The 21640-nt window shown below is 36.1% G+C and overlaps 1 protein-coding gene across 1 annotated transcript; it reads left to right on the forward strand.

Annotated features, from left to right (window-relative positions):
- Positions 1-4750: 4750 nt before the first annotated feature.
- On the forward strand, positions 4751-8208 carry LOC110923586 (8-hydroxygeraniol dehydrogenase). Its single transcript, XM_022167660.1, has 5 exons — positions 4751-4916; positions 5225-5338; positions 6204-6708; positions 7488-7641; positions 7780-8208. Exons 1-5 carry the CDS (start codon positions 4819-4821, stop codon positions 7980-7982), a joined length of 1074 nt encoding a protein of 357 aa, XP_022023352.1. The 5' UTR covers positions 4751-4818; the 3' UTR covers positions 7983-8208.
- Positions 8209-21640: the final 13432 nt, after the last annotated feature.

Genomic DNA, 21640 nt, shown 5'->3' on the forward strand with positions numbered 1-21640 from the left:
TAATACTAATATTTTATAATAATAATAAAACTCAAATACAATTTTTTCCTCCAAAAAACACTACCAAACTAACCCACATCCCACCTATTTCCAAAAAAAAAAAAAAAACAACACAAACTCCACTGCAACACGCCATTTGTCTTTTTGCACACCCAAAGCGCTGCGCTATGGCCACAGCGGGGCACTTTGGGTGTGCAAAAAGACAAATGGCGTGTGCGAATAGACCAGCATATTTTAACTGTCCCAACTTTTATTTATTTTTGACGTATTTCATTTGTCAATCGTCAACTAACAAGACTGATTTTTTTTTTAAGTTTGCTCACAAGTGTCACCTTTTGAATAGGAAGCCATAGTTTGATTCACTTGATACCTTTGCCCAAACTCACATGTAGTGACGAAGAAACTTAATGATCGATCAACAAGTGACGAAGCTTGAGATTTCCGATCCAGGGACAAAAGTCACCGGACCTAAATATTTCTATAAAACCGGGGGGGGGGGGTCGAAAACGTATCTACCCAAAAAATTTCTATACAAAAACTACATATTCTCCACTATCGACAAAAAGTTTGGGGGTCGGCCGGTAGAGGAAGAATCCTCTATTTCCAGCTACAAAAAGTGTATTTGCTCCATGTCTCTTCCCCTAATAATGAGGTGAAGACCTTCTTACATAGGAGACATGGGTAACCCTAACCTTAATGGGCCAAACCCAGTTAGGAGTTGTCTATACAAACCCACAACCTAGCGTAGTGTAAACTACAAAGCGCTAGACTTCACAGGTTAGTACACAATAATAAATAACATAATAAAATATGATAACATAAATGACCGATCGTTTGAGTCGGGTTCCATAAGATACCTCTACAATCACCAAAATTTTCAAAGTGATCCCAAACGCTATATTTAATCGTGTCACTCTTTTACTTTTCTTTCGTACACTTGTGTTTTCTTTTGAATATTTTGTTGTGATAATTTATGACATTTATTGACTATTTCCAGGACAGAAACAACGAAAAAACACCAAAATAATATAACTATGAGTTATGATAAATTAAAAGAATTTTGTTTCATAACCCTCTAAAGTTCAAAGTTCAAACTAATGATACATATTGACCACCTTTGTATTGATATCTTTTGTTGTTGCCTTGTTGGCTTGCTATATGAAGTTATGAACAATCAAATAACACAAACAATATGATGTTATGGATGTATTTGTTGATTGAGAATTGTCGTATCCACGAATGTACGTATTTCCTTATCAAGAATTATCGTATGTATGAATGCATATGATGTTCAAGAATTGTCGTATGTAGCATTGTATTTACTGATCGGGTATTTTTGTTTTATTTATTCATTTGTTTTGATGCTGGGTTGACTATTATACATATGAATGGAAAGAGCTCATGAATAGTATTTGCTCTTGATTTTTTCTATCACGTGGATAATTATATTATAAAAAGATTGAAATACAAATGGCTAAATTCGCAAAACCAATTTGATAGCAGGGTGCTTGATTTTCCAGTGATCTCACTAATATATTTTCAACTTCATTTTATGTCATTTTTTTAGCAAAACTTATTAATATACATTTTATTCACATACTAAATTATATTACCTACAATGGATAAACATTTTATTACACATTTAAAAGTTATATATTAAAAAGAAACATGATGAAAAGAGGGTTTTTTTTTTTTTAAATAATATGCCATCTATTATTTGATTTAACTTTTTATTTGATAACATACATGCATTAATCATAAAAACATAATAGGTACATTGTTTGATTTGTGCTTTTACTCCTTTTTGATTTGGCGTTTGACGAACAACACAGTACCAATATCAAAATTATCAAAACCGGTACCAATATTCATTTTTAGGGTTTTCTATCGATGTAAAACATGTGTTGATATCGTTTTGGGAATATCACAACCTTATTTTTTTTGTTTTTTCGGTTGCTATAAAGAGGGTCTAGACCATAACGAACTGATATTGATCGAGTTCCCGTCGCTAGTTTAGATGAAAATGAAATGTTTTTGTTTGTGAATTGTGATGGGGCCGACTCAAATCAATTGCTTGGGCTGAGGACACAACATTAGTTGAGTATGTTGAAGTCATGGGCCAACTCAAATAAATTTCATGGGCTAATGACAATTGAACAAAATACTTGGTCTTGGTGGGTTTCTCCCAATGTCCAACTGTCCAAGACAGAACCCGATAATTTACTTAATTGTTAACCAAGGAGTCAAGGACTAACCGAAGTATACATTCTCGGCCCAACTAGAAATATGGTCACCCAAATAACACATGTTTAAACTTTTAATTGTTAGAGCATCTCCAGAGACTAGAAAGTACTTCATCCAACGCCATCGGTGTCAAAGAAATGGAATTAACAGAACTTATTATGAATTATTACGACAAATCTTTGTAAATCACTCGAAGAACTCTCAATACAACTACACAAAGAAGATCAGATCATTAAGATCAATAACTTAATGATCTGATTACACCAAACACATAAACTTTTTTTTTTGAACGGCCAACAAACTCAATCCCAAGCACTCTCGGGGCACCCACTGGACAAACGGAGTACTCCGAGAGTAACCCGAGTCCACCACCAATTCCGGGGAAAACCCGGTAACCCATCCGCCCATAGGCACGACGGTAAAATTACCGGTAAACCCGGTTTGGCTCAAGGATCCAACCCAGGTTTCCCTGGGTCTCCTATCACTGCCCACTAGTACCTCACTCTACACCAAGTGGGAGTCAAACCTGCATCTTTCAAGAGAAATGCAACTCCTCCACCACTTGATCTAGAGATCATTGGCAAGAAAATCCTAATTCACGATGGCATTGTGTAACGTTGAAGACAGAGAGATAAAGAAACTTCGATAGAAATGTTGTCCAGTTTGTGTATATCTGGACTCCCGAACACAGCATGTTGCCTAAGCCCATCTATATTTTTAAGCCCATCTCGAAGTCATGCATCAGTCCAACTTGCAACACTCCTTTGATCAGCTACAATTCAACAAGTCCAGCAATAACTTGTGACAAGCAGTCCACATGTTCAACCACCTCATATACGCAAACCAAAAACAAATATAAGAAGAATAAAATAAAAATAACAAATATAAAACTGAATATTATGATATATTTTTAACAATCGGACACCGCCACCTATGCACCACTCTCCTCCCTCCTTTTCACATATCTCATTAACTGAAGAGGTATGGTCCTAAATCTTACGCAAGACATTACAAGACATGCAACATCGAGGTTTGATATGTTAAAAGATTCCTTTTTAAGCTGAAATGGTTAAACCGATTAAACCACAAAGACCAAAACAGTAATTTACTCTTTTCTAAAAGACCTCACATCTAAATCCGAATTTTTTTTTTTTTCTAAAAGACCTCACATCTAAATCCAATTTTTTTTCCCTAAAAGACTTCACATCTAAATGCAAATAAATTATAGACCAATAACAAGTTGAGCACCTTTGCATTAAATCACAATTAAAATATTAAAATTCAACTGATAACTAAATTTAAGAGTAAAATGTGTGAAAAATTCTTAAGTCATATAAAAACTAAAAAAAAGTAATAGTAACGAAAACCGAATTTAGAATATCTCGTATCAAAATATTAAATTTCAACTAAAAATGTGAAATCTTAAAAAAGGTAATTATGTTAAGTTTGATGCAATTACTAAAGAAAATCATTTTTAAAATATCTCATATTTTAATCCCAATATAACAGGTCAGACACGTATACCTCAAAGTCATTGAAACAGAAAGAAGGGTACAATACTACAATCCCTAGGGTTAGATTCCTAAAAAATGGCTCAGATTGTAACGAGCTAAACTCAAGTCAAAGTTGGCTTGTTATATTTACTTGTGTAAATTAACCCTTACTTACATCACATAACCCCCACCGTATACCCCATAAAACACATTCCCCAACCCCACCTTCACCCATATTCATCCAACATCACCCTGTCACCATCGTGCTCCACGAAATTCACATTCCATATAGGCGCCATAGGCCCTCTTCACCTCTTGATGCGCTTCACTATGCATACACTTATACCGGGCCGGCTCCATAGCCTTGGCAACCTAGACATGGGCCTAGGGCCATCAAAATAAGAGTGTTCAAGTTTTTTGAAAGTTTTTATATAGTATATGTATGTATTAGGCTCAAATAAATACATTTATTTCAAAACTAAACTAGTTTTTCATTGAAGGAGCCCAAAATAAATATTGTTTAGCAAAAAAGGTCAAGTTTCAAAACCAATTTCGCCTTGATTTCCAACTATTACAACATAACAACCATCGACCTAATCATCAACATTTAGCGGCCTAAAACCCCTAATACAGCCGCAATCATCGTTCCCACTTCCCATCACAATCTGCTTTTAGTTTCTAGGCTATCGACTATCACTAGACGAAAAAGTAAGGGTAATCACCCATGACGTCGGGATTGGAGGAGAGTTTATCGACGAAATTAGGGTCCCCACTTCGTAGTTCGCTTAGGGTCTCAAAAAATGTAGGAACGCTCTGCACTTATAGCTCAAACCGATCTTTTAGAAACCGAGCCGAACTCAAGCTTAAATTTTGAGCTCGGTTTCACATTCAAGCTAAGCCGGCTTAGTTCAAACTTCAAGACTAGCTAGCCGGTTTGGTCTAAACTAGAGCCATGCTCGCGAGCTCACCCTAGCCCCACAATAGCCCTATATATAGTTTACATAACACACATTTCACCGTCAAACGCTCACATTTTGTATTCACATTTTCTCTTTCTCTTACACACACAGCGTGATCGTCGATGGGGAGTTCACCGGAGACTGAGCACCCAGTGAAGGCCTTTGGATACGCCGCTAGGGATTCTTCTGGCGTACTCTCCCCCATCAACTTCTCCCGCAGGTATATATAATCTATATATTTTTTGCTTCGATTGTCATGATTTTTTATTTTTATTTTTTTCACTGATACGAGCGATCGATCCACATTCTGATACATTTTGATATCTTAATCTTAGATCGGTGAAACATTAAACTTGAAATTTGTGGCGAATAGGGTTTTTCATTCGCTTTAAACAACGTTAATTTGTTTTGGATTTTGGGGTGTGTGTGTGTGTGCTGTGATCAATGACACAGTTAAGATCTACGTAAACAGTGTATATAATATGTGTTAAAATTGTTTTGTAAGTTATTTTGAGTTTTTGATTGTAGGGAAACAGGAGATGAAGATGTGAGGTTTAAAGTGTTGTACTGTGGAGTCTGTCACTCAGATCTTCACTCTATCAAGAATGACTGGCTCAATGCCAAGTATCCCATGATCCCTGGGTAAAACCCTAATTGACCCCACGAAGTGTTTTTATTATTATTTTATTTTTAATGTATGTTAACGAACCGAATTAACACGAACGATGCTTGTTTCATTAACTTAAGAACAAACACTAGCACTTAAACGAATGGATTTTCTTGCTTAGGTTTAGCGTGTTTGTGTTCGTTTATGCTCATTCGTTAATATTTTGAATAAACCTTAAGGTGTGTGGCTATCTGATGAGTTTTGATCACAAAAGCTGGTGCGAGATACATGATGTACAAAGCGCGGTCATCATGTATTCCAGGCTTTTGTTATTAAAAAATACTAAAAAGTTAACTTTTAAATACTAAAATTTAGGTTATTCTCATCATTTCTAGTAAGATTTGTTCGATCGATGATCTAATTTGTTCAAATACTCAAACCCATTGCTCAATCATTGGTCATATTTGTTCAGTTAGATTCTAAATATTCATACCCTTTGCAATAATGTCTAATTACTGGTTAGCTGCATGAGGCGCTGCATCAGACCGTATCATATGATGCGCGCATCATGGAATCGATTGCATCACCACATCGTGTGATGCATGCGTTACTCGCTCCTGATGCGCGCGTTTTAAAACAAAGGAACAAAATACACTAACATAAATGAAAACAAGCGAACACCAATCAAAAGTAAACAACCAAATATCCTAATGGCTTGGTTAAAAAAATTGATTGGGTTGATGGGTTATTGGGTTGGGCTAATTAGTATTGCTGAACAAAAACTTTTGTTGAGTTCGAACAAACAAAATTCTTGTCGAAGGATTCACTAAACGTTCAACTCGTTTAAGGTGTGGTTGTAAAGGCGGAATGCTAACTAGTAACTAAGTTGCTTCATCTCAGGCATGAAATTGTGGGTGTGGTGACTGAGGTGGGCAGCAAGGTGAAGAAAGTCAAAGTTGGTGACAAAGTTGGGGTGGGTTGTTTGGTTGGATCATGTCGTTCATGTGATCAATGTGGTGCTGATCAAGAGCAATACTGCTCGAAAAATGTCATGACCTACAATAGCAGTATTGTCATAACCTATGGTGGCTACTCGGACCACATGGTTTGCAATGAACACTTCATCATCTCCTGGCCCAAAGACCTTCCACTCGATAGCGGTGCACCTTTACTATGTGCTGGGATTACTGTTTACAGCCCCATGCGATACTATGGGCTTGATAAGCCCGGAATGCATGTTGGTGTGGTTGGTCTTGGTGGGTTAGGTCATGTTGCTGTTTTGTTTCTTAAAGCTCTTGGTGTTAAGGTTACTGTGATCAGCACCAACCTTAAGAAAAAAGAAGAAGCTATGAGTAAACTTGGTGCTGATTCATTCTTGGTCAGCAGTGATCAACCACAGATGCAGGTAATTATGACTATTGGATACATCGTTATTTACTAGCTTTTTGAAATATGAAATAATACTGTTCCATAGGGGTGTTCGGTTATGTCGGTTAATTTGCTCACCCCTAGTGTTACAAATGATTACACGAAAGCATAACATGATAAAAAGACACTACACGATCTCATTTGTGGCAGATTGCACGGTTTTGGCTATAAAAATCAACATTTGCTTGGTTTTGACGAAAACATTGTGGCCAAGCAATCAGTCATGAGTTGAGACGTCGGTCCAAAAAGGCATGGTTTGGGCTATAAAAGCTAAAATACGGTTGCATCTTGTTTAGCCAATGAGATTTTAATACTTAGCACTAAAAATGTTTTTTTTTTGCTTCGGATGTGACTATTTAACCATCGCGCAGTCACATGTTAAAAGTTGGTTAAAATAACCATTTTTCTAATTTTCATCAGTATTTTTATTTGTAAGCTCAAACCTCCTATGATTTCTCTTGTTAACATGTTGACTTAGTTACATTATAAGCTGTCCCTATGCTTTTGAAAATAGTTATAGACTTTGCCCATAGACTCCTAATCCCTAAAACTTGAATAGCACAATCAAGCCCTCCAATATAAAGTTTGAATGGATCAATCATGTCCTAAATCGTCTAAATTAGTGGTTTTTGTTTATATTTCACACATTCACACCTGCGTTTGGCAGTCATCAGCATTATGATCATATCGTCGCTCTCATTTAATTACATTAAATTCAGTTTGTATATTATTCCTTTGTTTTAACTGTTTGTACAGGCTGCTGTGAGTACTATGGATGGTATTATCGACACCGTTTCGGCTGATCATCCTCTAATACCTTTAATCAGCCTCCTAAAGCCTAATGGCAAATTGGTTTTGGTTGGTGCCCCAACCAAACCACATGAATTGCCTGCTTTCCCTTTGCTATTTGGTATGGCTTTGATATTCCTCAATGCATTGCTTGTTTTGTTATAAATACTAAATAGAACATAAGCAAGCTGACTTTCTGGTCAATCTCTAGTTTTGACTTTTGAAACTAAAGTCAAAGTCTACTTTGTCATGATTGTAGGGAGGAAACTTGTGGGAGGAAGTTTGATTGGAGGGATGAAAGAGACACAAGAAATGATTGAATTTGCAGCAAAGCACAAGATAACAGCAGCAATTGAGCTCATCCCCATGGACTATATCAACACTGCCATGGAGCGTCTTCAGAAATCTGACGTGCGTTATCGCTTTGTTATTGACATTGCAAACTCGCTAAAATCCACATAGTTTCTTAGTTATCGACACACATGTTCGATTGTTGCATTTCGTATTTTGGTTTGGATTTGGATTAAGAGTTTACTATATTATTGATGATCATAGAACTTTTGAATAATAGTGCATGAGTTGAGAATCATTTGATTGTGGAAACTATTATGTTTCTTAGACAACTGGGAAGAGATGAATATGTGACATGGCTTTAAATTCGACAAGTCGTTATGACCACTTGGTTCAACCTTTTATTTGTTGTGGCATCTAAGGTGTGAATTCCTGACATGCCATAAAAGTCACGGGTTTGAGTCTAGGCGAAACTTGTATAGGGTATCTACAAGTATTTTGTAAATCCTCAACAATTGAGAAGAGATGAATTTTTGACATGGCTCGAAATTCGTTATGGCAACTTGGTTCAACCCTTTATTTGTTGTGGCATCTAGTGTATGAATTTCTGACACGACATTAAATTCATAGGATTGAGTCTAAGCTAAAAGTGTTGTGGTTAGTTTCATGTTAAAGATGTGAACACGTATAGCTAAACAAGTTAGGATTGGGTCACTTGTAGATTTGTGGGTTGACATTTTATTTATATATGGTATCGTACCATGACTTGAACAACTTAAATGTTTTATGTCAAAGTTTAAAAGATAAAAAAGAAAATAAGCATTAGGTTATACACATTAAAATGTACTTATATTAGACAACTATAAATTTATTTTTGTAAAATTGTTTTGCAGCATTAATAAAACGAAAAAAAAAATCAGGGTAAATAGGTCATGATTATGTTAATTCGCAAATACACATAGAGATGGGCATAATACCCGGTTCCAAACCCGGACCCGTAGAACCGACCCGGAACCAGTTCCAGTTCGTACCCGGTACATAGGAGAACCGGGTCCAGTTTCAAAAAACCCGGTGGTTCCTACCCGGTTCCATTTTTTCTCATAATAAATGGGTAGTACCCGGTTCCGAACCCTACCCGGTTTATACCCGTACCCGGTTCCTCTCATGTACCCGGTTCTGCCAGTACCCGGTTCCTCCAGTATACCCGGTATTTTGTTACCATTAGAACCGGTTCTATCCGTTGCAAGCTCATTAATATGCATAAATGCCTAATATATCCGTTGGAACCGGTTTCTATCCGTTGGAACCAGTTACTAGCCGTTAGAACCGATTCCTATATAATATTTTCAAATTTCAATTTTTTAACTCACCAATCCTCTTATTCTTCTTATATCATTTTCTTCTAATTCTTATACTTTTCTACAATGGCTTCAAAGACCTCTAAAACCACAAATTCTCCATCCGTCAATAATGTTCCTACAAGTCAAACCGCTCCATATGTTGTTGGAACATTATCACATAATCGCAATGTGGAAGTATGGTGCAATTGGGACTTGGTCGAAATGAGTGACGGTTCGCAAAAGGCCCAATGTAAACATTGTGGCGCCTTGTTAAGCAAGGACTCTAACTCGACTTTAGCGAAACATGCTAAAAAGTTTTGTAAAGCTTTAAAAGATTTGACACCCGGTCAAGTTCAACTCTCAAAAGATGGTACAATATTTCGCTATGAACAAAAGATAGCTCGTGATAGGATGGCGAAGTTGGTGATTCAAAAAGCCTTGCCGTTTGGATACTTCGACGACCGGGTGTTGAATCCAATTCTAAACGTACCGGGTGTTGAAGCTTTAATCGAAGAAATATATGACAAGTTGGATATGCATGAGGAGGATCCAACATTGAAACCTAAAACGAAAAAATTATTCAACGAGAATTTGTCCAAGCTTTATGATCATTATTTAAAAAAATATGGGGAAAAACAACATAGCAATTAGTTTGCGTCTAGGTCGTCGACCTCTAACGATAAAACTATTGGAGACCCGATCATAACCATGTTGAATGTCGTTAGAGACAAAATGGCCAAGCAACAAAGGGGTAACGAACCATCAAGTGAACTCGGTCGGTATAAAATATATGATTATTCGCATACTATGACCGCCGAGGAATATACCAATTTTGATATTTTGGCATGGTGGAAATCAAAAGAATCGGAATTCCCGATTCTAGCCACCATGGCTCGTGATATACTAACGGTCCAAGCTTCCATGGTAGCTTCGAAAAGTGTTTTTTCTCTTAGTGGTAGGGTATTATCCATTCGAAGAACAAGACTAACACCGGAATCGCTCGAGATGGAAATTTGCCTAAAGGATCATTTGGATGCAATTGACCGTGTTCAACATAAAACGAGTCTTGAAGACGAAGTGGAGTTAGATCACAAGATTATTGAAGAAGAGGAGGACGACGAAGTAGAGACTAACGATTCCGAAGATGAATGTACCGAAACGGCCGGACCAAAGCGTAGCGCATGTGAAAGTTCCGCACCTGACACAAGCAAAAGGCAAAAGAAGTAAACCGGTTACTGTAAACCGGTTACTGTTTTACATTTTGAACCGGGTTTTGTTAGTTTTAAACCGGTTACTGTAAACCGGTTCTGTTTATTTTTAAATGTTGTTACTGGAAACCGGTTACTGGAAGTTAATATATTTATTTGAGTTTTTTTTTATAACCCGTTACTAAACCTAAAACACACCGTTTATTTATAACAAACGATTACACTATTACATAACAAACCTAAGTTAACTAAACATTACCAAACCTAACTTACTAAAACATAACAATCCTAACCTAACTTAACATTACACAACAACAACCTAAACATTAGAAGAACCGGATCCTTCACCCTTCTCGTTTTTCGCCTTCGTCACAGAGCAATGGTGTTCGGTGTGCTTCTTTAGAGTGGAGTTGGCGGCCGCTTTCATAAACTTTCCACATCCCTTGCACCTAGCCATTTCGTGGTTGTCGGTCATCAAACACAAGTCGAAGTGCTTCCAAATAGTCGGGTTTCTTTTGGTTTCCAAAAGCATCACCACTTCTTCGTTGCATGCCATCCTCTCTTCGTTTGATTTGTTTTTGGAACTAGTAGTTGAAGGTGAAATGAAGAACTTGGGGTAATATTGTGAGTGAAGGGTGAGAATTTGGGGTTTTATAGGAAAAAAACAATTTTTTAATATAAAATCGGTCCCAACGGTCATATACCCGTTGGAACCGGTTCCAAATAGTGATATGCAGCTTTTGGTTTGAAAGTACCCGATAGAACCGGTTCCTGTCAGTACCCGGAATACCCGGTTCCAAACTGTACCCGAACCCGGTTCGAAAATACCCGTAACCGGTTACATCGGTTTCGTTTTTTTATACTTCTACCCGGGTTCAACCCGGACCCGGTTTCTAAGTGTACCCGGTTCCGCTAAGTAATATCAGTACCGGGGAGTACCTGGGTATTCAGAATACCCGATTATGCCCATCTCTAAATACGCATGCCGTGTGTGCATTCAGGTGCTCTGCATGATTTAAAAATATTAGACTATGTTGGTTAATTATAATATAGTTTAGGGTATCTAAGTGTAATTCATAGTTCTATATATTTAGATGTAATCTTCATAATTATTCAATCAATTCAATTACCCTTTTTCACTACGCTGATTTGGTATCAGAGCCAAATCTTGGCTCTAACCTAATCGCCCCTATCATCTTCTTCTTCCTCCCTATTGTAAACCTAAAAATCAATGGCTGCCATAATCGCCTTCACCAACCAAGAGAAAACCACCCACAACTCTCATAAATTTGCTTTCACCCTCAAACCCAAAAACTATGGATATTGGCGATCCATGATTGAATCGTTTCTTACATCACACAATCTCTTTGGTTATGTTGATGGAACAATACCCTGTCCTGAACAAAAGGTTACCACTGGAGCCAACACCACTGATAACCCCAGTTACACCCCGTGGATCTCAAACGATGCTCACATCCGAACCCTAATCATAACCACTGTGTCTGAAGATTCCTACCAGCATGTTCATGGTAAATACTCTCGTGAGGTTTGGCTTTCTTTAGAGCAGGCCTATGCACCTCCTACAGCCTCCCATGAATTCACCCTCAAAAATCAACTACAACGAATTCTCAAGGTGGCGATGAAAAACCGGCCGATTATTTTTCACGGGTACAAGAATACTCTACTGCCTTGGCAAATATTGGACAACAGGTAAAAGATAAAGATCTTGTTATGCATACTATTGCAGGGTTACGAGAAGAGTACAATGGTCTTAAAGCCAATCTGTTGGCTCGTTCTCCTCCAATCTCCTTCAACGAGATTCATGCTCTTCTCTGTGATCATGATTATCTCATTACCACCACACTAAACACCAAGCCTCAAGCCTTCCTTGCTGCCTCTAACCAACCAGGCCTTCTCGGCCCCTACTCCTCTTCTGCCTCATCTCCGCAACCACAGCCCCCACCCTCTCACCACTTCTCGGCTGCCAATACCTCACCAAATCAGCCCACTATTGATCAATTACAACAACAGATTCATAATCTTCAGTTACTGACTTCTCAAATGAGCCAGCAAACTTCCATGTCTTCAACTCCTCAGGCTTTTTATGGTTCTCGGTCTTATAATAATACTCGTGGTGGTAGGAACTCTCGTGGTTACCAACGTGGAAATTCACGTGGTGGTTTTACTCCGCGACCTCGAGATAACGGTGGTTCACGTCAATTTTCATGGGCTTCGACTCAAAACATGGTTTATGGTCATTGTAATCGTTGTGGAATTGGACATCTGCCCTCACAATGTCCCAATCAGCAGCCTCAGTCACGTCCTGCACCTCAAGCCAATTATGCAGCATATTCAGGTCCTGCTTCTTCTGGCACTGCTTGGAAACCTGACACTGGTGCCTCTCATCATGCTACTCCAGATCTATCCAGCCTAGACAATTCAGAGGCATATTATGGTAACGATTCTTTACTTGTTGGTAATGGTAAAACTATCCCTATTCTTCATGTTGGTTCTTCAAAAATCCACTCCTCCAACAAAATTTTTCACTTAACTGATATTCTTCATGTACCAGAATTAAAACAAAATCTTTTATCAGTTCAAAAATTCTGTCTTGATAACGATGTTTTCTTTGAGTTTCACTCCTCTTATTTTGTTGTGAAGGACGAATCTACACGCACTACCCTCCTTACGGGCCCCAGTGAGCAAGGATTGTACTCTATCCGTCTTCCACAACTCAAGTCTCTGCCCAAGGTTGTTTTCACTGCTGTCAAAGCTTCTTCGAAGATTTGGCATCAACGTTTGGGACATCCTCATGCTCAAGTTTTTAATTCTATTGTTTCTTATTGTTCTTTACCAGTTTCGGACAAATTATCAAACAATTTATGTTCTTCTTGTCAGTTGGGAAAATCTACAAAATTATCTTTGAATGATTCAACTTTTCGTAGCCATAATATTTTAGATCTTGTGTATTGTGATGTTTGGGGTCCTTCGCCTGCACCCTCCTTTAATGGTCATCGTTATTTTTTATTATGTGTTGATCATTGCACACGCTATATGTGGATTTATCCTTTAATACAAAAATCTGATGTTCTTATCACATTAATCAATTTTATCAAAATGGTCGAACGCCAGTTTAACACCAAACTCAAGAGTATCCAATCCGATTGGGGGGGGGGGGGGGCGAATTTAGACCTCTTTCCAACATCTGTCAAAACCTTGGTATTATTCATCGACGTTCTTGTCCACACACAAGCGAACAAAATGGTATTGTGGAACGTCGTCATCGTCATGTTGTCGAAACTGGTTTGTCTCTCATGGCTCAGTCTAATCTCCCTCAACGTTTCTGGCATTTTGCCTTTGAAACTGCTGTGTATCTAATTAACCGGTTGCCCTCTCGTGTCTCCTCAAACAAATCTCCTTTTGAACATGTCTTCAAACATAAACCTGATTATTCCTTCCTAAGAGTTTTTGGGTCTCAGTGTTTTCCTTATCTTCGTCCGTACAATCGTCACAAAATTGAATTTCGTTCTACTCCGTGTGTCTTTCTTGGCTACAGCCCATTTCACCATGGTTATCGATGCTTTGACCCTTCTACTGAACGCATCTATATCGCCCGTCATGTTCGTTTTAATGAACACATTTTTCCTTATCAACCACCTTCTAATCCTTCTCCTTCACCAGAACCATCTTCTCCATATATTTCTATCTTTCCCAATCCACCAACCGATTTCCCTTCTGAACCGAGCCAACCATCTACTCCCATCCAGCCAACTATCCCAACTTTTGACCCCAATCCGCCATCACAAACTAATCTGCCACCATCACCACCTAATCCGCCACCATCACCACCTAATCCGCCACCATCACCACCTAATCCGCCACCTTCACCTCCTAATCCGCCGCCACCACCAGTTCAAAGAACCAGACCTCCTAATCTTCGACCCAATCCTAAACAATCAAACCGATACAATCCCGCTGCTTACACCGTTTCTACTTTCACTTCTCTTCCACTTGAACCAACTAGTTTTACTATTGCTAATAAGTATGTTGAATGGCGCCATGCTATGTCGACTGAAATGAATGCGCTTTATAGAAACGGGACGTGGACACTTGTTCCTCCTGTACCTAATGCTAATATTATTGATTGTAAATGGGTTTACCGGTTGAAAACAGATGAAAATGGTAAAATCAGCAGGTACAAAGCCAGGCTTGTTGCCAAGGGCTTTCATCAACAACATGGTGTGGATTATCATGAGACCTTCAGCCCAGTCATCAAACCTGCCACCATTCGCACTGTGTTATCTTTGGCAGTAACAAATAAATGGCCTCTAAAGCAGTTGGATATTCAAACAGCCTTTTTGCATGGTGATCTTGAGGAAACAGTTTATATGCGCCAACCTCCGGGTTTTGTGGATCCGGAAAAACCAAATCATGTGTGTTTGTTGAACAAGTCCTTATATGGCCTAAAGCAGGCTCCTCGTGCATGGTTCAACAAACTCTCTATGGCTCTTCATCAGCTGGGGTTTTACGGGTCCAAAACAGATCCGTCACTGTTTATTCATCACTCAGCAGGCTCTCTTGTCTATTTACTTGTTTATGTTGATGATATCATCATTACAGGTAATAATTCTACAACAGTTGCACGGATCATTGAACAGCTTAATTCGCTTTTTGCTCTCACAGATATGGGTCAATTACATTATTTTCTGGGTATTGAAGTCATTCACAAAGGCCATGATCTGCTTCTCTCACAACGAAAATATATTGGTGATATTCTACAACGGGCTGGCTTGGCAGAATGCAAACCAATTTCAACTCCTATGAGCACTTCTTCTGTTCTATTACCCGATGATAGCTCCCTACTTGCTGATCCCTCTAGGTATAGACAGACAGTAGGCGCTCTTCAGTATGTCACTCTCTCTCGCCCTGATATTGCTTTTGCAGTAAACAAGGTTAGTCAGTTCATGCAAGCTCCTACTGAAAATCACTGGGCTGGAGTTAAGCGTATACTACGCTATCTGAAGGGGACACTAAGCTTGGGCTTATGGATCCGTCATACCTCTGGTTATCGACTTCAAGCATTTACGGATTCTCATTGGTCCACTAATCTTCAGGCCTTCTCAGACTCTGACTGGGCTGGTTGCCCAATCGATCGTCGATCCACGGGGGGATTTGCTATCTACTTAGGCACTAATCTGATTTCTTGGTCTGCTCGTAAACAGAAAACTGTTTCTCGTTCCTCAACAGAATCTGAATACAAAGCCATTGCAGATACAGTTGCAGAATTAATCTGGATTAAATCTCTTCTTCGAGAACTTGGTTTGAACAGTGAAGCCCCAACACTTTGGTGTGATAATCTTGGTGCTACCTATCTTTCTGCTAATCCAGTTTTCCGTGCCCGAACAAAGCATGTTGAAGTTGACTATCATTTTGTTCGTGAACAAGTGTCTCAGGGAAAGCTCAATGTCAAGTTTATTTCAACGGATGATCAAATAGCTGATATCTTCACAAAGCCTTTATCTTCTCAGAGATTTGAGTTTCTCAGATCCAAGTTACAGATTGCTACTCGCCCTGAACTTGCGGGGGAATATTAGACTATGTTGGTTAATTATAATATAGTTTAGGGTATCTAAGTGTAATTCATAGTTCTATATATTTAGATGTAATCTTCATAATTATTCAATCAATTCAATTACCCTTTTTCACTACGCTGATTAAAAATCCTTGTAAAATTTTCGGGTTCATATCAGGTTCAATTTAAAAACTCGTAAACGTGGCCCACATTACACCCACCATCTATGGCATGGATAAATCAGGTTTAACTTAAAAACTCGTAAACATGGCTCATCTGGCCCTTTTGTTGTTGTTCGACTACGACGTTAGTGACTAGTGTCTTAACTTCCTCTTAACTACCTTATAAATGATTTATACCATTTTTTTATGCATTTTAGAACGTATTGTTCTTTTATGACGTCCAGCCCCTAAGCACTATCATCTGGCCCTTTTGTCGTTGTTTGATTATGACGTGGCAACTAAAAATTCATATATTGAAGTGGCATGTAAGAATCACTAAAAATCACCCACTTTGAATATGAATTCATCAACCGTTCTTTGGTTGTTAGCAAATATATGTCGCTTATATCATGGAGTTTGCCAATTTTGTTATATTTTTCTAGAAATTAGGCTTGTAACCATTACATCTTTTTTAAAAGGGCATTATGATGATGATGTGGTTAAAAATGCCCCTTAGTGGGCATTAACCATTACCTATAGTCTAAACATGAACAAGGCATGTTTGTGATTCGCTCAACCTAACCAAACAAATGATCTAACATGAACAAGTAAACGCTCATGGTTTTCTTGTTTGTGTCCATTCGTTAAGTTAAGAAAATGAGTGTCTTTGTATTCCTTTATGTTTGTTCATTAATAGTATAAACAAACAATTCATGAATGTAAACAGACATAAACAAACAAAAACGATCATAAACAAATCAACATAAGTGAACATAGATGAATAAGCATAAACGAACACAATCGACCAGACACAAATCATATGTAAATGTGCACGTCGGTCTGTTGGGTCTAAACATTAATAAAACTAGACTAAATCATAAAGAGCATATAGATGAACCTAAACGAACGTTAAAAGTTACGACATAAATGAATGTAAATGAACGAACCTAAACGAATTTACATGAACAAACGTTCCTGTACATAATTGAACGAACAAGACATACATTCATGTTCTTTCGTTTAACTAAATTAACAAAAAAAAAAGAATGTTCATATTCGTTAGTTTATTGTATAAACAAAGTTAAATGAACTTTCTGCTTAAGAGTTCACAAACATTTCGGTAAACAAACGTTTGGTTCCTTTCTAAGCCTAGTAGAAACGTTAAAAAAGAAAATTGTAGTTTGTAAGAACAAACTGTTTTGGGAAAATAATAGAGTAAATCCCAAAGAAAAGATCTTGCTTGCGACGTTATTTATTTGTGAAAAAAATGTCTATCATTGTAAAATAAAAAAAAAAATGTTTTTATTAACATACTTTTTCACCCAAGAAGTAAATGACTTGGTAAAACAAATCTTTTAACAGGGTTTGCATGTTTGTAATCTAGAAAGCAGTTAATAGATTATTTTTGGCCATGGCTTTAAAGCCTAGTTTTTTTTCATGGTTTTAAAGCTTAGTGGTATTTTAAGGGTGAGATAAGGTTTGGGACCAATAAGTCATGGGTTTTATTCTCACAAGTGAGTGAGTTTTCCCATATTTATTGGGTTTCCTCCTGAATTGGTGTATAGGCATTATGCCTAGTGAAGATGAATATGATCGGGTGATTCCGTTCATGATACGATAATACTCCAGTGATCCAAATTTGCCGTTCAAAAGAAAAAGATTAATAGATTACTTTTAACTTGCATGGGTGTAAAATCGGTTGTCACACACTAAAACCAAAACTCACTACAATTTTGGTTAATTGGTTATGACTTAATAGAGGTTAATTGTTTGCTTGAATTAGTTTGGTTATTTCTCGATCCTAATCCTAACTAATTTAACGAAAACTCAAATTAAATTAACTTTAGTATGTCAAAGCGATTTTGGTGGATTAAAACGGAATGGGTCAGATTTGGACACCAACTGCCCAAGACGCGACCAGCGACATCACACATGATGACATGAAAACTAAAAATAGCCAATGTGATAAAGGAAAACAAAAATACCGTGAAGGGGTCGAGTTTGAACCTTAATTGGCGATTATATATACAGATAACCACACAAGACCATCTGTAATAGTTAATACTCTTTAAGAGACATTTTCTGTCACATCAGCATCATAATGTCTAATGTCTCTTAATGCTCTTTCGATCATTACTTTCCAATTTTTTCTCCTCTTTTGACGTTATACTAAAAAAGTCGCTCCCTCTTCATTCCCCTATAACGCCTAGGGAGCGGTGTTGAAAGACGTTATCACTTATCAAGTTCCTTTATGCCATATAATTCCCATTAAGCATGTTCTAATAGTGTTTTTTTCTTAAGAAAGTGTAGGAAAAAATTCGGCCATTGATTGCCTTAAATTAGATGGTTTCCAATAATTTGATAGTACAATTGTAACTAATAAGAAATAAAATACGTCTCAAAATGTAACGAAGAAAAATAAATTTGTAACTAATAAGAAGTTAAATACGTCTAGGGTTGTTCATAAAGCTCGCGACTCGTAGCTCGCTCGAAAGAAGCTCGAGAAAAACTAGCTAAAAAACTCAATTTGAGATGACGTGAACCAAGCTGGCTCATTTTGTAACCAAGCCCAGCTCGAGCTAAGCTCGGCTCGGCTCGGCCCATGGCTCGGCTCGTTGGCTCATTTAACTCCGACGTTAAGTTCAAGCCAAGTTTAACCGCCTGAATTAATTTCGAGCTTGAGCTCGACCCCACCCTGGCTCGACTCGGCTCGACTCAGCTCGACTCGTTTACAGCCCTAAATACGTCTTGAACGTAACAAAGGAAAATATCGTTTTCACCAAATCTTTCAATCCTAATAATTTTTAATATACTTAGTTTTGTAGAAAAATTATACCAAAAAACTTTAGAATTGAATTGGGCAAATGGCATAAAAACTAACATACTTTCTAGTTTTCTCGTAAAAGTCCTTTCACTCTTTTTTTCCCACTTACAAAACCAACATACTTTCTTTTTTTGTTTCATGAAAGTCCCTCTACTTTTTTTATCACATAAAAAACCAACATACTTTCCTTTTTATCTCATAAAATTAGGGGTGTACAAAGGTTCAGAGAACCAGACCGAACCGAACCGAACCGGAACTGTTTGATGCTAAATATAAGAACCGGAACCGAACCGTATTTTAACAGTTCGGGTTCGGTTTGAAACCGGGTTAACGGTTCTCGCGTAGATGGTTCTCGCCGGAACCGGTTTATCAATTAAATCCAAAAACTAACAACAAAATAAAAACAATTAAAACATTCAAACTGTTTAAAATATATAATTAAGAGTTGCAACATTCAGAATTCAAACCAATCAAAATAAAAGTAGCAACTAGCAACAATAAAATGTTTCAAACCATGAAATGCAAGTATACAATGTAAAAAAACAAAATTCAACTAAAAAAACTTTTAGTTAATCATCAAAAAAAAAACTTCATTCAGACATTATATAAAAACTATTTCTATATTCTTTAATTCTATAAACATTTTTCTAATATAATATTTAAAGTTTAAATAAAGTAATAGGGTTTTTTTATTATGTTATTTAAAGTTTAAACCCAAACCGGTTCTAGCGGTTCTTTAAACAGACCCTCGGTTATAACCGGAACTGAACCGGGAACCGTTTATTCCCAAATTTAAGAACCAGAACCGGACCTGAAATGCAACAATACGGTTCGGATCTAGCGGTTCCAGTTCGGTTCCCCGGTTCTGGCGGTTCGGAACCGTAAATTGCTCAGTCCTACATAAAATTCCCCTAACCAATTTTTATACATAAAAACAACATACTTTCTACTCTTATATCATATAAGTCCCTTAAAATTTTAAACTTTAGCAAAAAAATTTCTTAATTGCGATCAGATGAAATCAAGGAAACATTATTTGACAAATTATGTTATACTTTTAATGATTTTAAATTTGTATATATCATTTTGACTAAATTGCATAAATCAACCTTTATGTTATACCTAAACTGCACTTCATACCTTTCACTATGAAATCCGCAAAACACAACCTTTATGTTCATGTTTTATAACATTCTATAACCTTTACAACTAACGTCGTCAAAAAACTCAGTTAAGTTATCTCACATGCTTTGCATGTGAGGGTATTATGGTCTTTTATAACATAAATGTTGATTTGTGCAAAAAGATTATTTATCATATAAAGGTTGATTTGTGCAAAATGTTACTATATATAAAGTAATTTTTTTTTTGTAAAAACATTATTATTTGTTAATAATTATATATTATATATATAAACAAATATATAAAAAATAGTTTTAAATTTATTTTATAAAAATTCTGATTTTAATATTTTTATAAAGTAAATAATAATGACAAGATAAATTACTTTTTATATAAAGTATAAATAAAACACAAATCCTTTTAAAATAAAGTTTTTTGTAATATCCGGATATTTTTATAATTATAACGGATGTTTTAAAACTACTCAAACTAAAAGGTATTTTTTATGTATATGTAAGTATGTGTTTATAAAAACAAAATATTAGACAAATTTATATCGATAACAGAAACTACTAAATTAATTTGACGTTTAAAAATCGTTAATAAACTCCAGTAAACAAATTCTAAATATATAATATGTAAATAATACAAATCCAATTAAAAATATATATGCAATTTAAGACATTCTATTATTTCTTATTGCATTTGTATTAGTATTATTTATATATTATATATTTAGAATTTTTTTACTGATGTTTATTAAAGATTTTTTAAACGTCAAATTAATTTACTAGTTTCTTTTATCAATATAAATTTGTCTAATATTTTGATTTTATAAACACATACTTACATATACATAAAAAATACCTTTTATTTTGAGTAGTTTTATCGATATAAATTTGTGTAATATTTTGATTTTAATATTTTTGATTTTATAAACACATACATACAAGATCAAAATTACCTTACAAGAACATTTTACAAAATTAACCCACAAGATCAAAATTACCTTACAAGAACATTTTACAAAATTACCCCACAAGATCAAATTACCATACAAGATCATTTTAAGAGGAATTTTGATAATTAACATACGAGCAAATATTTACAAAAATGTCACCGCGTTTTTTTTTTCGTGTATGCCTTCAACCTTTACTAATGATCCATACAGATAATAATATAAATCACTTATTCTAGATAATCCGTTGTTGTTATGTACTATGTGCTTTGTTTTATTTATAAAGTATAAATAAAACATAAATTCTTTTAAAATAAAGTTATTGTAATATTACTTGATATAAAAAGTAATTTCTTTTGTCATTAATATTTAATTTATAAAAATATTAAAATTAGGATTTTTATAAAATAAATTTAAAACTAATTTTTTATATTTGTTTATATATATAAATATGTAATTATTAACAAATAATAATATTATTGCAAAAAAATATATATTCTACTATATATGTAATAATATATTTGCACAAATCAACCTTTATGATATAAAAGACCATAGTACCCTCACATGCAAAGCATGTGAGGTAACTTAACCGAGTTTTTGGACGATGTTAGTTGTAAAGGTTATAGAATGTAACAAAACAT

This window comes from Helianthus annuus, chromosome 17 (genome assembly GCF_002127325.2).
Source record: "Helianthus annuus cultivar XRQ/B chromosome 17, HanXRQr2.0-SUNRISE, whole genome shotgun sequence".
NCBI lineage: Eukaryota > Viridiplantae > Streptophyta > Magnoliopsida > Asterales > Asteraceae > Helianthus > Helianthus annuus.

Excerpts from the sequence above, each read along its gene's own strand:
- LOC110923586 (XM_022167660.1), top strand. The coding sequence starts at position 4,819 with ATGGGGAGTTCACCGGAGACTGAGCACCCAGTGAAGGCCTTTGGATAC. Across the intron at positions 6,709-7,487 it reads GTGATCAACCACAGATGCAG|GCTGCTGTGAGTACTATGGA; the intron begins GTAATTATGACT and ends CTGTTTGTACAG. Across the intron at positions 7,642-7,779 it reads TGCTTTCCCTTTGCTATTTG|GGAGGAAACTTGTGGGAGGA; the intron begins GTATGGCTTTGA and ends TCATGATTGTAG.